Here is a 14,285-nt window from a genome sequence, read left to right on the forward strand (position 1 = left end):
TTTTTATTTAAAGGTCTAAATTAAAAGCAAGAAGAAAGTTTCCTTATTGTTTCGGTATTTTTTATTTATGTCGTATAAATATCACCCATTATCGGTTTGTGTGTTATATTCATACGAACACTGCTGCTCAACAGCATTTAAAATTGAAAATATCCTTAGCACTGATCGGACGATCCTAACTTAAAACAGGACCTTGAATTTCACGACCCAAGGCAGATATATAGTTCTTTTAGGAATTGTTGGGCATTTGTTAGCGTGGATGAACCATAGACAATACGTTTACTAACATTGGCGGTTTGTTTCTGTCGTATAAAATCCAAAAGATTCTGGTGTTCAATATAAATACCACCACCCACCGCAAAAACTACAGCATCCTGGAAGAATGCACGATTTTTGGGCATGAAATCAATCCCTTTAATAGTTTCGGATCTAAATAAAGGTAATCATCGGTTTCGGGATTATTACGGCATTCCATAACTTGTCCGGTGATTTTGATTACAGGAAGATTCTGTGAAAAATAGGAAACTTATTAGGAATTGTTGTAGAACAAGTTCTGTCATGCTTCTTAACTACCAAATTCTTAACTCCCTCCATAACAAACGAAGAACCTTGTGATACCAATTTTGAGAACGTAGAAACTGTTTTGGTACCACCACCTGGTGTACGATTCATAATAGCCTTCCAACGTTGTATATACAACAACGATGACAAATCACATCCGTTTTCTTGCAGCACTTCCTTTAAACGTTCTATTTCAAAGTCGGGAACATTTTGGGAACATATATAATAAATAATGAACAAACGCAGTTTATCTTCAGGTGTACCAAATTCTGGATCTGTTAGCAGATCCATCAATGGCATATCTAAAGTTTGCTTTTACATTATTTTTTCCTCCAATTCGAAGAAGGAATCCAAACGTCGTGATTTAAAACAATTCAAAATTGCTGTGGCAATTTTCGTGTGCATATCAATTAAACGTTTCTTCTCCATTAGTTGAGGCAGCGAATTGACAGCATTGGTAAGACGAGCTGTTGCATCATTGACCATTGAGAAAGCCACCTCAGCTTCAGCATACAAGGCCCATTGATGTTTTAAGACGCTTGATTTCTTCCTCAGAATTGCGATATGATTCTAGTTCTTCTTGTATTGCCTCAGCCACAGTGGGAAATGGACTGCCTTTGTGATTTGCCCAAAAACGAACGTTGCGATCCAAATCGTAGAGTTTTGGCTTTTTGCAGGTACCTGAGCAAAGGTGGAGATAGAGAGATAAGAGGCCATAAACATGGATTTGTAACAGTTTTTAAAGCAAGTAAAGAGGCCGAAAGCTTGGATTTCTTTTAAGATTTTCACAAAAATATTAAATTTTCTATGCGAAATCTTTATAGCAAGCATGGTCACATTTGGCACGGCGGTGCCGATGATTTTCGGCAATTTACACGCACACGACCCGAACGCACAGAAAGAGCGTACAAAAGAGAACAAATGTTTTGATTTGTTATTGTTTTATAGCTTGCGTGAATACAAACTTACACACTATTATAAGTTGCCAATATTTTGAATACATTCACATTTTCTCCGTTCTCTTTTTGGTCATGCCTGCTTTATAGTCTTCTATAAAAAACCTATTCGTCTTCTTTATAAAAAGACCTAGTGGTCGTCTATATAAGACTACTTAATGATATTCCATCAGAAAACCAAATGTTATTTTATTTACTATGATAAAGTTCATAGAAGGCCAATCAGTCTTTTCTACCAAAAAGGCCACCAAGAGCTTCTAATACATATTTATATACTCACCTCCCGTTGGTTGATCATCCTTAACATAGACCAAATTCAAACCCAATTCCAAGACATCGCACCAAAGCTTGATATGAGCATGTATGATGTAACGGTGTTGCCAGATCCTATTACGATCAAGTACTGGTCGTTGAAAACTAAATACACCACCACCAGCCTGGGTAGCATCCATCTGAAAGAGATTTGAACGAGCATCCCATAGATTTTCACGTAATTTCTTTTCTAGCTTTCGTGCAACCATTTCAGCGGCAGTATTACGTGGACAACGAGTAATTGGTACATTTCCCAATGTTACAAAAACGGCAAAAAGTGAATCTACAATTGAATCCATTAAGGCTTCCATTTCATTATCACGGGTATTGGCACGATTGATGGAATAATATGATAATTGATCAGACTTTTGATGTTTCAGAATAAAGAAATCATCCTCTAAACTGATGAAATTAACATATTGGTCATAGACACGATGTATGTTCGCAACACAGCCGGGCCGGCTTGCAATGTACTTGTAGCTAGAAGATTTTTGCTTTGAAATTGGTGGCAAAAAGTTCAAATGATAAATATCATAAAGGCCATTTTGAAAATCTTGTTGTATACGATCGAGATTCTCTTCAGTTGGCATACAGAAGTAGATTGCGGGCACATCGGCTATGGAATCACGATCAGAATGTAATTGTCTGAAATAAAAAGGAATAATGAGAATAATTAAAAATCCTTCGTTGTTATTTATATTGGAGTTACTTACACATGCAGCGTAACACCCAACTCTCTGACCCACACGATCATAAATCAAGATTTTCCATACCGGCTCAGCAGCCAACACCTTAGGGTACTGTGCATGTGTATTAGATAAAAGTCCTGCGCAGAACTCGGTGCATCCCACAAAAATGGGTGCGTTTTTTGCAACACAGTACCAACACATACATAGCTCATTGATAAAAGCTCAATGCAATCGAAGTTTCTTTGAGACCACTTTCCAGAATGTTCCACATGAATGTCCTATTAGCAGTACGATATGGACATGCATGTATTCGCCTTAAATTAGATGGGATGATGAATATAGAACTCGGCGTATCCAACAAAATTGTATGACATTTTACAACACATACATGTATGTATTTATGTAGCTCATTGACTCTTTTCTCCTTATACAATCTTAATCTCAGCATCATGAATGATAAATGGATCTTGCTCAGCATATTGTTTATTGTACCGCGTCGCGTTTTGGTGAATTTTAATTAAAAATTTTGACAAGAAGTTTTTTTTACCAATATCATACTCAATTATATATAAAGATCCGAAAATTTAAGGCTTCTGTCCAATCCACTTCCACGGAGGGTGTGGTTCGATCGATCCACCTACAATTTATCCGATATCTGCCAAAATGATGAAATATTCAATTTTCAATCAAAACAATTGTCAATCTAATCATTTTGAAAATTGTGTGACAATCATTCCAAAGACGTATAGCAATAAAGACCCGAACAAATGCATTTTCCAAAAACATATGCTAATAGTTCCACATTTTGGTTACAGATGGCTACACAACACACTGGAATTGATAACAGCAATGCCAATCGTTTTTGATTCCCATTCCTCGCGGCAGAAAACATTAACGACGTGTTTTGTGTCTGAAATTTATTTCTTCACTATTTCTTATTTTTATTTAATAAAAAAACAAAAGTCAACGCCGTAAAATTTGAGTTTTAATGTTTTTCTTGTCAATATTCCAATGAGTAACAGTTTTCGTTTAACAGAATGTTGCTATGATGTCGTAGCAACAGAGGTTAACCCCCTCTACAGTTAATTTTTCACAATTGACTTTTCCTATCTTGTAATATTGACATCTTTGATCATTCCAAAGACGTATAGCAATAAAGACCCGAACAAATGCATTTTCCAAAAACATATGCTAATAGTTCCACATTTTGGTTACAGATGGCTACACAACACACTGGAATTGATAACAGCAATGCCAATCGTTTTTGATTCCCATTCCTCGCGGCAGAAAACATTAACGACGTGTTTTGTGTCTGAAATTTATTTCTTCACTATTTCTTATTTTTATTTAATAAAAAAACAAAAGTCAACGCCGTAAAATTTGAGTTTTAATGTTTTTCTTGTCAATATTCCAATGAGTAACAGTTTTCGTTTAACAGAATGTTGCTATGATGTCGTAGCAACAGAGGTTAACCCCCTCTACAGTTAATTTTTCACAATTGACTTTTCCTATCTTGTAATATTGACATCTTTGATAGTCAATGACAAATTGTCATAACACAATATCAAAATAATAGTTACAGAAAAAATAACAAACAAACCAGAAGGAAATATATTTTTCAAGAAAAACAAACTAGAAAATCAATACGATATAATGCCGGAAACGCTAAATACCAATAGCGAGGGAGTAGGAAATCGTGCAAAAACTAGCCACGGGTAAGTATGATGTGAATTTGCAAATATTAACGTTTTTAAATAAATGTTAACATTTGTGCATATATATGTATGTATGTATTTATAGATTTCTGTTTTTGCTTGGGCGAATCGGAATCTTTGCCTTTCGGATTGCAAAAATATTGCTGATTTTGATAATTGCAGCAATTGCAACATGCCTCTGGTGTGGAGGAAAAAAACTTTCAGCAATTCTTTGGCAAATTTTTCGCAAAGCCCAATCAAAAATAGAACAAAGAGCTGTTGAACTTATGGAATTGGAATTAAATGAATTTCCATATTGGTTCAACATTATTGTTCTATGGATTAGGAATATTATGAATTTCATCGAATTATTGGTGAGATTAATATTGTTTTTGTTTTTTCTTTTTTATTTTGACAGGATAATTATAAATGAAGTTTTGAAGAGCTTAATTTTTTGGGTAATAATCAAAATTCTTTGTGTATATGTTATTGTTTAAATAATTAAATGTAGTTTTATAATTGTTATAATATGTTGTTGATATTGTTTTCTTATTATATGTTGTTATCATTGTTTATTTGTTCTTTTTTAGAATATTAGTTAACCCTCCGTTGGGCTCCTGGGTCTGACCAGACGCTTTTGAATATTATAAAAAAGGCCTGGCCAGACCCAGGTATCCAACGGAGGGTTAAATAAAAAATAACAATTATTTAACGTTAATTAACATGTATTCTCTTCTCAATCTATCTATATTTGCGTAGTGCCAGTGACAGAAGATTCAAGCCTGCCCGAATGCCGTCCTGAGGACTGCCACAGGGTGTCTCCTCATGACATCAGTGAACCATCTTCATGAGGAGACTCCATCCACTTCCAATTCATCGCAGCAGAAGAACGCCAGCTGCCAAAGCAAAGACTAGTGGTATTAGCCGTGTTAAGATACGGACGATGCAGCCGCCTCAATTTGTATTGGTCCCAAATGGACGCCACGATACCCAACACATTCCCAGCATGTGGATTGGGACCACACCATACGCTGCATTTGTTTAGCTGTCCAGCTAATCACACTCACCTGTCCCCTGATTCCTTATGGACGCAACCAGTTCAAGTTGCAGAATTCTTGAGTTTGGACTCAGAGGAACCAGAACCTGATAACTGAAATAATACACGAAAGAACATACTATTTGCGTTGCTACAACAACAACCATCTATCTGCAACAACGATGAACACGAAGAGATCATTTTGTTGGCGAATCGTATGAAAATGTAAAGGCGATTGCTCATCTTGTTCATCTATGATCTACATTATATAGCTGTTGGAAAGAGAGAGAGCAAAAACATATTTACCAATCGTTTCAGTCTCTTATTGTACCGTTTCAATATTCCAAGCAAAAAATTTTACATAAAATAATCGCAATTTTATTTTTTGTTTATAAATTATCAGTTATAAATATCAACCATAAATAGAAGAACAGAAACCCAAACATAAAGCGTTTTTATTTAAAGGTCTAAATTAAAAGCAAGAAGAAAGTTTCCTTATTGTTTCGGTATTTTTTATTTATGTCGTATAAATATCACCCATTATCGGTTTGTGTGTTATATTCATACGAACACTGCTGCTCAACAGCATTTAAAATTGAAAATATCCTTAGCACTGATCGGACGATCCTAACTTAAAACAGGACCTTGAATTTCACGACCCAAGGCAGATATATAGTTCTTTTAGGAATTGTTGGGCATTTGTTAGCGTGGATGAACCATAGACAATACGTTTACTAACATTGGCGGTTTGTTTCTGTCGTATAAAATCCAAAAGATTCTGGTGTTCAATATAAATACCACCACCCACCGCAAAAACTACAGCATCCTGGAAGAATGCACGATTTTTGGGCATGAAATCAATCCCTTTAATAGTTTCGGATCTAAATAAAGGTAATCATCGGTTTCGGGATTATTACGGCATTCCATAACTTGTCCGGTGATTTTGATTACAGGAAGATTCTGTGAAAAATAGGAAACTTATTAGGAATTGTTGTAGAACAAGTTCTGTCATGCTTCTTAACTACCAAATTCTTAACTCCCTCCATAACAAACGAAGAACCTTGTGATACCAATTTTGAGAACGTAGAAACTGTTTTGGTACCACCACCTGGTGTACGATTCATAATAGCCTTCCAACGTTGTATATACAACAACGATGACAAATCACATCCGTTTTCTTGCAGCACTTCCTTTAAACGTTCTATTTCAAAGTCGGGAACATTTTGGGAACATATATAATAAATAATGAACAAACGCAGTTTATCTTCAGGTGTACCAAATTCTGGATCTGTTAGCAGATCCATCAATGGCATATCTAAAGTTTGCTTTTACATTATTTTTTCCTCCAATTCGAAGAAGGAATCCAAACGTCGTGATTTAAAACAATTCAAAATTGCTGTGGCAATTTTCGTGTGCATATCAATTAAACGTTTCTTCTCCATTAGTTGAGGCAGCGAATTGACAGCATTGGTAAGACGAGCTGTTGCATCATTGACCATTGAGAAAGCCACCTCAGCTTCAGCATACAAGGCCCATTGATGTTTTAAGACGCTTGATTTCTTCCTCAGAATTGCGATATGATTCTAGTTCTTCTTGTATTGCCTCAGCCACAGTGGGAAATGGACTGCCTTTGTGATTTGCCCAAAAACGAACGTTGCGATCCAAATCGTAGAGTTTTGGCTTTTTGCAGGTACCTGAGCAAAGGTGGAGATAGAGAGATAAGAGGCCATAAACATGGATTTGTAACAGTTTTTAAAGCAAGTAAAGAGGCCGAAAGCTTGGATTTCTTTTAAGATTTTCACAAAAATATTAAATTTTCTATGCGAAATCTTTATAGCAAGCATGGTCACATTTGGCACGGCGGTGCCGATGATTTTCGGCAATTTACACGCACACGACCCGAACGCACAGAAAGAGCGTACAAAAGAGAACAAATGTTTTGATTTGTTATTGTTTTATAGCTTGCGTGAATACAAACTTACACACTATTATAAGTTGCCAATATTTTGAATACATTCACATTTTCTCCGTTCTCTTTTTGGTCATGCCTGCTTTATAGTCTTCTATAAAAAACCTATTCGTCTTCTTTATAAAAAGACCTAGTGGTCGTCTATATAAGACTACTTAATGATATTCCATCAGAAAACCAAATGTTATTTTATTTACTATGATAAAGTTCATAGAAGGCCAATCAGTCTTTTCTACCAAAAAGGCCACCAAGAGCTTCTAATACATATTTATATACTCACCTCCCGTTGGTTGATCATCCTTAACATAGACCAAATTCAAACCCAATTCCAAGACATCGCACCAAAGCTTGATATGAGCATGTATGATGTAACGGTGTTGCCAGATCCTATTACGATCAAGTACTGGTCGTTGAAAACTAAATACACCACCACCAGCCTGGGTAGCATCCATCTGAAAGAGATTTGAACGAGCATCCCATAGATTTTCACGTAATTTCTTTTCTAGCTTTCGTGCAACCATTTCAGCGGCAGTATTACGTGGACAACGAGTAATTGGTACATTTCCCAATGTTACAAAAACGGCAAAAAGTGAATCTACAATTGAATCCATTAAGGCTTCCATTTCATTATCACGGGTATTGGCACGATTGATGGAATAATATGATAATTGATCAGACTTTTGATGTTTCAGAATAAAGAAATCATCCTCTAAACTGATGAAATTAACATATTGGTCATAGACACGATGTATGTTCGCAACACAGCCGGGCCGGCTTGCAATGTACTTGTAGCTAGAAGATTTTTGCTTTGAAATTGGTGGCAAAAAGTTCAAATGATAAATATCATAAAGGCCATTTTGAAAATCTTGTTGTATACGATCGAGATTCTCTTCAGTTGGCATACAGAAGTAGATTGCGGGCACATCGGCTATGGAATCACGATCAGAATGTAATTGTCTGAAATAAAAAGGAATAATGAGAATAATTAAAAATCCTTCGTTGTTATTTATATTGGAGTTACTTACACATGCAGCGTAACACCCAACTCTCTGACCCACACGATCATAAATCAAGATTTTCCATACCGGCTCAGCAGCCAACACCTTAGGGTACTGTGCATGTGTATTAGATAAAAGTCCTGCGCAGAACTCGGTGCATCCCACAAAAATGGGTGCGTTTTTTGCAACACAGTACCAACACATACATAGCTCATTGATAAAAGCTCAATGCAATCGAAGTTTCTTTGAGACCACTTTCCAGAATGTTCCACATGAATGTCCTATTAGCAGTACGATATGGACATGCATGTATTCGCCTTAAATTAGATGGGATGATGAATATAGAACTCGGCGTATCCAACAAAATTGTATGACATTTTACAACACATACATGTATGTATTTATGTAGCTCATTGACTCTTTTCTCCTTATACAATCTTAATCTCAGCATCATGAATGATAAATGGATCTTGCTCAGCATATTGTTTATTGTACCGCGTCGCGTTTTGGTGAATTTTAATTAAAAATTTTGACAAGAAGTTTTTTTTACCAATATCATACTCAATTATATATAAAGATCCGAAAATTTAAGGCTTCTGTCCAATCCACTTCCACGGAGGGTGTGGTTCGATCGATCCACCTACAATTTATCCGATATCTGCCAAAATGATGAAATATTCAATTTTCAATCAAAACAATTGTCAATCTAATCATTTTGAAAATTGTGTGACAATCATTCCAAAGACGTATAGCAATAAAGACCCGAACAAATGCATTTTCCAAAAACATATGCTAATAGTTCCACATTTTGGTTACAGATGGCTACACAACACACTGGAATTGATAACAGCAATGCCAATCGTTTTTGATTCCCATTCCTCGCGGCAGAAAACATTAACGACGTGTTTTGTGTCTGAAATTTATTTCTTCACTATTTCTTATTTTTATTTAATAAAAAAACAAAAGTCAACGCCGTAAAATTTGAGTTTTAATGTTTTTCTTGTCAATATTCCAATGAGTAACAGTTTTCGTTTAACAGAATGTTGCTATGATGTCGTAGCAACAGAGGTTAACCCCCTCTACAGTTAATTTTTCACAATTGACTTTTCCTATCTTGTAATATTGACATCTTTGATCATTCGAACAATAGGGATTGCAGCAACGACACATTTTACAAATGAAATGAAAAAAGACACATATTTAGCACAATCACATGTTCTCACTATACGCGACACGTTTTTCCGCTGATTGCCAGTTCAAATTAATAAATATTTCTCTAATTTTATGCAATTTTACAAATTAACCAATATTATATTTCTACATTGAAAACCCTATTTTTTATAGTCAATGACAAATTGTCATAACACAATATCAAAATAATAGTTACAGAAAAAACAACAAACAAACCAGAAGGAAATATATTTTTCAAGAAAAACAAACTAGAAAATAAATACAATACAATGCCGGAAACGCTAAATACCAATAGCGAGGGAGTAGGAAATCGTGCAAAAACTAGCCACGGGTAAGTATGATGTGAATTTGCAAATATTAACGTTTTTAAATAAATGTTAACATTTGTACATATATATGTATGTATGTATTTATAGATTTCTGTTTTTGCTTGGGCGAATCGGAATCTTTGCCTTTCGGATTGCAAAAATATTGCTGATTTTGATAATTGCAGCAATTGCAACATGCCTCTGGTGTGGAGGAAAAAAACTTTCAGCAATTCTTTGGCAAATTTTTCGCAAAGCCCAATTAAAAATAGAACAAAGAGCTGTTGAACTTATGGAATTGGAATTAAATGAATTTCCATATTGGTTCAACGTTGTTGTTCTATGGATTAGGAATATTATGAATTTCATCGAATTATTGGTGAGATTAATATTGTTTTTGTTTTTTCTTTTTTATTTTGACAGGATAATTATAAATGAAGTTTTGAAGAGTTTAATTTTTTGGGTAATAATCAAAATTCTTTGTGTATATGTTATTGTTTAAATAATTAAATGTAGTTTTATAATTGTTATAATATGTTGTTGATATTGTTTTCTTATTATATGTTGTTATCATTGTTTATTTGTTCTTTTTTAGAATGTTAGTTAACCCTCCGTTGGGCTCCTGGGTCTGACCAGACGCTTTTGAATATTATAAAAAAGGCCTGGCCAGACCCAGGTATCCAACGGAGGGTTAAATAAAAAATAACAATTATTTAACGTTAATTAACATGTATTATCTTCTCAATCTATCTATATTTGCGTAGTGCCAGTGATAGAAGATTCAAGCCTGCCCGAATGCCGCCCTGAGGACTGCCACAGGGTGCCTCCTCATGACATCAGTGAACCATCTTCATGAGGAGACTCCATCCACTTCCCATTCATCGCATCAGAAGAACGCCAGCTGCCAAAGCAAAGACTAGTGGTTTTAGCCAGTTAAGATACGGACGATGCAGCCGCCTCAATTTGTATTGGTCCCGAATGGACGCCACGATACCCAACACATTCCCAGCATGTGGATTGGGACCACACCATATGCTGCATTTGCTTAGCTGCACAGCTAATCACACTCACCTGTCCCCTGATTCCTTATGGACGCAACCAATTCAAGTTGCAGAATTCTTGAGTCTGGATGCAAGGAGAATATTTTGTTTAATATTTTTTTCCAAAAACATTTTGTAATATGTATTTCAAGAAAGAAAATTAATTAATTTTTAATTTTTTTCAAGAAAGTAAATTAAGAACTATAGCATAACTTGGACTTTTTTTCGTATATAGATTCCTTTCATATCGTCTACAAAAACTCCCTTCAGCTACTCTATAAAGACTCACTTCAGCTCCTCCATAAAGTTTACCTGCAGTTTGTCTATTAAGGCTCCCTTCATCTCGTATATAAAGACTCCCTTGAATCGCTTATAAATACACCTTCAGCTCGTCCATAGAGACTGTCTGTAAAGACACCCTTCAGCTCGTATATAAAGACTCCCTTCTGTTAGTCTCTAAAGATTCCCTTCCACTCTTCTATAAATAATGCCGCCAGCTCATACTTAAAGACTACGGGAAGTTTCTCTATAAAGACTCCCTTCAATTGCTTATAAATACTCCCTTCATCTCGTCCATAAAGACTTCCGTGAGCTCGTCTATAAAGACTTCCTTCGGCTCGTCTATAAAGAATCCCTTTCGGTCGTCCATAAATACTCCCTTTCGCTCGTCTATAAATACTCCTTCAGCTCGTCTATAAAGGTTCCCTTCAGCTCGTCTATAAAGACAACCTTCAGCTTGGCAATAAAGGGGTCGATTATGGATTGCAACCCAACTCCAGTTGCGTTGCTCACAGCAAATTTAGTAAAAGAATTTTCTATTTCCGCATTAAAATTTATACTTTTTTACAATTAAATTAATAACTGAAGGTTCAAAACACTGATATTGATTGAATTTTACACAAATTTCCGTATTTTTACTCATTTCAATTGCATGATTTTCTCTTCTGGCAACGGAACTACAGTTGAGTTGCTATCCATAATCGACCCCAAAGACTCCCTTCAGCTCGTCTGTAAAGACTCCCTTGATCTATAGCGACAGATTTCTGCACTTTTATAATGTGGACTTAATTCATAAAATAACAAATTTTGAACAACTTGGAACCATTCTAAGAGTTTGAAGAAAAATCTGCACAAACTGCATTACATTAAAATATTGCCGTAGCGGGAATGTGAGACTTGAGTTCATGAACTTAGCTTGGGACACTAACATGTCCTCTATTCTTATCGAGAGTTGATATGTAACATAACGTGAATGATATCGCGAAAAGTCTCGAAAATGTGTCCAATCTATGCATTCATTACATCCTTCCGATTGGAGGTGGCAGCCCCGCTTCTGTGTAGATCCGTTGCACTAAATCAATCGATTTTTTTTTTCAGTTTATTCAATCTACAGTCTAAATTTGAACTCAATGTTTAGATGGTGGGCTAAAAACGGACGATTTTTTTGGTACTCAAAAATACAATTGCCAGACATAAAATGTCAAGTTGTGATGACCAAACTTATCGAAAAATGGCACGACATTATTAAGTGGTAAAAGGCGAGTTGTGAGTCACTAATTATTATAAATTATTATCAGGGTACGTTTATTAATTGTATTAACTATTACGCTCATGATAAAGTTTGTTAGATTTTATATTTCCCCATATGCTTGTTGTATTTTGGACTAGCTAGTTAATGTTTAAAATTTTAGATTCTGTACAATGTAATAGACATTTATTAAACGCACTTGTTGCCCTAAGTGATGTCTTCAGCAGTTCTCTTATTCCTCGTTTTTCCGCATTCCCTAATAAAACAAACTTGAATTTCATTAAAATCCAACTAAAATTAAATTTTATTAATTTATTCTTTTTTATAAAAAAAAACTGTCATTTTGCATAACGTACACACTCACATTACGATTATCTTAAAAAAATGTATAAAATATACATTACAATTTGTTGTTGTTGCCAATATATAATTTAATCGACCTTCTTGCTCTTTGTCTTTTTAGCTGCAGTTTTGGCGGCACCACCTGCCTTCTTGGCAGCTCCAGCTGCACTCTTTCTACCAGTCTTATTCCAATAGTATAACATTTGAGAAACAATAACACCGTTGGCGAATGATGACGCACAGAACGTCATAATCATCATTTTATCGCCGGTCTCCTGGATGGAGGTGAAGATACGAGCCAATGAACCGGCAAACAAGAGGAATGCTGTAGCCGCAGACAGTTGACCGGTGGAACCATTTTTGTAATTTGTTACAGCCTGTGATAGTTTTCCAGTCAACAAAATTGGAATATTTAAACTTTGAATGGTAACCAAAATTTTGAAGGGCAAAAGACCAGAACACAACACATACACCAATGCACCGTAGATGACACAGAATAGCAACGATTTGGTTTTAGCTCCACCATAGAATAGAACCATAGCAGCAATGGCAGCGGTTTGGAATGCCAAGAAGGTATTGTCACCCCATGCACTGAAGGGGAATTTACTTACATAACTATAGGCCATATGTACAGTGATGGCGGTCAAGTCCAAGAGGACAGAGATCAAATTTATACCTTCGCCAGATTTGCTGTTGAAAATCTTCAAGACTTGAGGTACCTTGACTAGTAGAGAACCGGCAATAATGGCCAAACCAAGGCCTTTACTTAGCAATGCCTTGAAACAGGGTACTGTAAAAGAAGAAGGTCAGGAGTTAATATATTTTTCTGCTTGTTCTCTTAGAGATTTAACTCACCATCAAAAAAGTTATGTTCCTCAAAGTAATTGTCAAAACATTCCTCCGACATGAGGAATAAGGCTCCTTTCTTGAATACTTCCATAGTTTGCTTTATAGTTTTTGCGCTTAGATAATTGTTCCAATTTTCTAATTTTGTAAAAAAATGTCGTGGATTTTGTTCTTTTTTCGCCGGTTTTTTGATTGACACGTCTGCTTGCCTCGCTACTGTACTCTTGAACTCTCACTAGGCAACCACCACCAGAAACAACAACATACAATCAGAATCAGCTGTGCCTCTTATCTGTCAATTGACCAAAGAAATTCGAGTTTTCTTTACGTTGGCGTGTAGGAAAACAATTTTAATTGGACTTTACACGTTTAGAATGTTATCTTCAATTGAATTCTTTGATTTATTCTCCCTGTTTATTCAAAATCACCCACATAAACGCACTAGAACAAGAACGCAACAAAACAAATCGATAGATAAAAGAATTTAAACAAATGGCAGAAAAGTGTTGCTAACTGGGTATATAAAGAAAAACGCTAGCTTTATCAAATATTTCCAAAATGTCAGAGAAAGCAAAAAATAATGGTAATTTTTTCGAATTTCGGGAGTAAAGGCCAACGTACATAAGCTGCCTCGCCTGGTTGCCTTGCTTGCTTCTGATAAAAGAATAAAAAAGAAAAGGGCAACCCAGTTCGGAATTTGCTCGGCCTCCTTTATTCTTTTATTTTTATTATGTCAAAAATGAAGCAGGAAAGCAAGGCAACCAGGCAAGGAAGCTTATAGGCCGTTTATATATAACAAGGTTAACCCAGTGGGTCTG

General features: G+C 35.6%; 1 protein-coding gene, 2 long non-coding RNA genes and 2 pseudogenes across 4 annotated transcripts; 2 read left to right on the forward strand and 3 right to left on the reverse strand.

Moving 5' to 3' along the window:
• Positions 1-38: 38 nt before the first annotated feature.
• On the reverse strand, positions 39-3,560 carry LOC141395218 (protein sly1 homolog; annotated as a pseudogene).
• A 122-nt stretch (positions 3,561-3,682) lies between these two features.
• LOC141395225 (uncharacterized) lies at positions 3,683-5,691 on the forward strand. Of its 2 annotated transcripts, XR_012410574.1 has the most exons (4): positions 3,683-3,828; positions 4,095-4,233; positions 4,631-4,670; positions 4,972-5,691. It is a non-coding gene; the product is annotated as an uncharacterized lncRNA (long non-coding RNA). The 2 variants fall into 2 exon arrangements; XR_012410573.1 differs by lacking the exon at positions 3,683-3,828 and having other exon boundaries at positions 4,056-4,233.
• Positions 5,692-5,738: 47 nt separating this feature from the next.
• LOC141395221 (protein sly1 homolog) lies at positions 5,739-9,315 on the reverse strand (annotated as a pseudogene).
• Positions 9,316-9,467: 152 nt separating this feature from the next.
• Positions 9,468-12,570, forward strand: LOC141395226 (uncharacterized). The gene is made up of 3 exons (XR_012410575.1): positions 9,468-9,737; positions 10,135-10,174; positions 10,476-12,570. It is a non-coding gene; the product is annotated as an uncharacterized lncRNA (long non-coding RNA).
• Positions 12,555-13,959, reverse strand: LOC141395222 (mannose-P-dolichol utilization defect 1 protein homolog). Its single transcript, XM_073970766.1, has 2 exons — positions 13,477-13,959; positions 12,555-13,411 (listed from the first exon to the last, which is right to left on the reverse strand). Exons 1-2 carry the CDS (start codon positions 13,559-13,561, stop codon positions 12,711-12,713), a joined length of 786 nt encoding a protein of 261 aa, XP_073826867.1. The 5' UTR covers positions 13,562-13,959; the 3' UTR covers positions 12,555-12,710.
• Positions 13,960-14,285: the final 326 nt, after the last annotated feature.

This window comes from Musca autumnalis, unplaced genomic scaffold (assembly GCF_047663935.1).
Source record: "Musca autumnalis isolate F117 unplaced genomic scaffold, ASM4766393v1 scaffold_2, whole genome shotgun sequence".
Lineage (NCBI taxonomy): Eukaryota > Metazoa > Arthropoda > Insecta > Diptera > Muscidae > Musca > Musca autumnalis.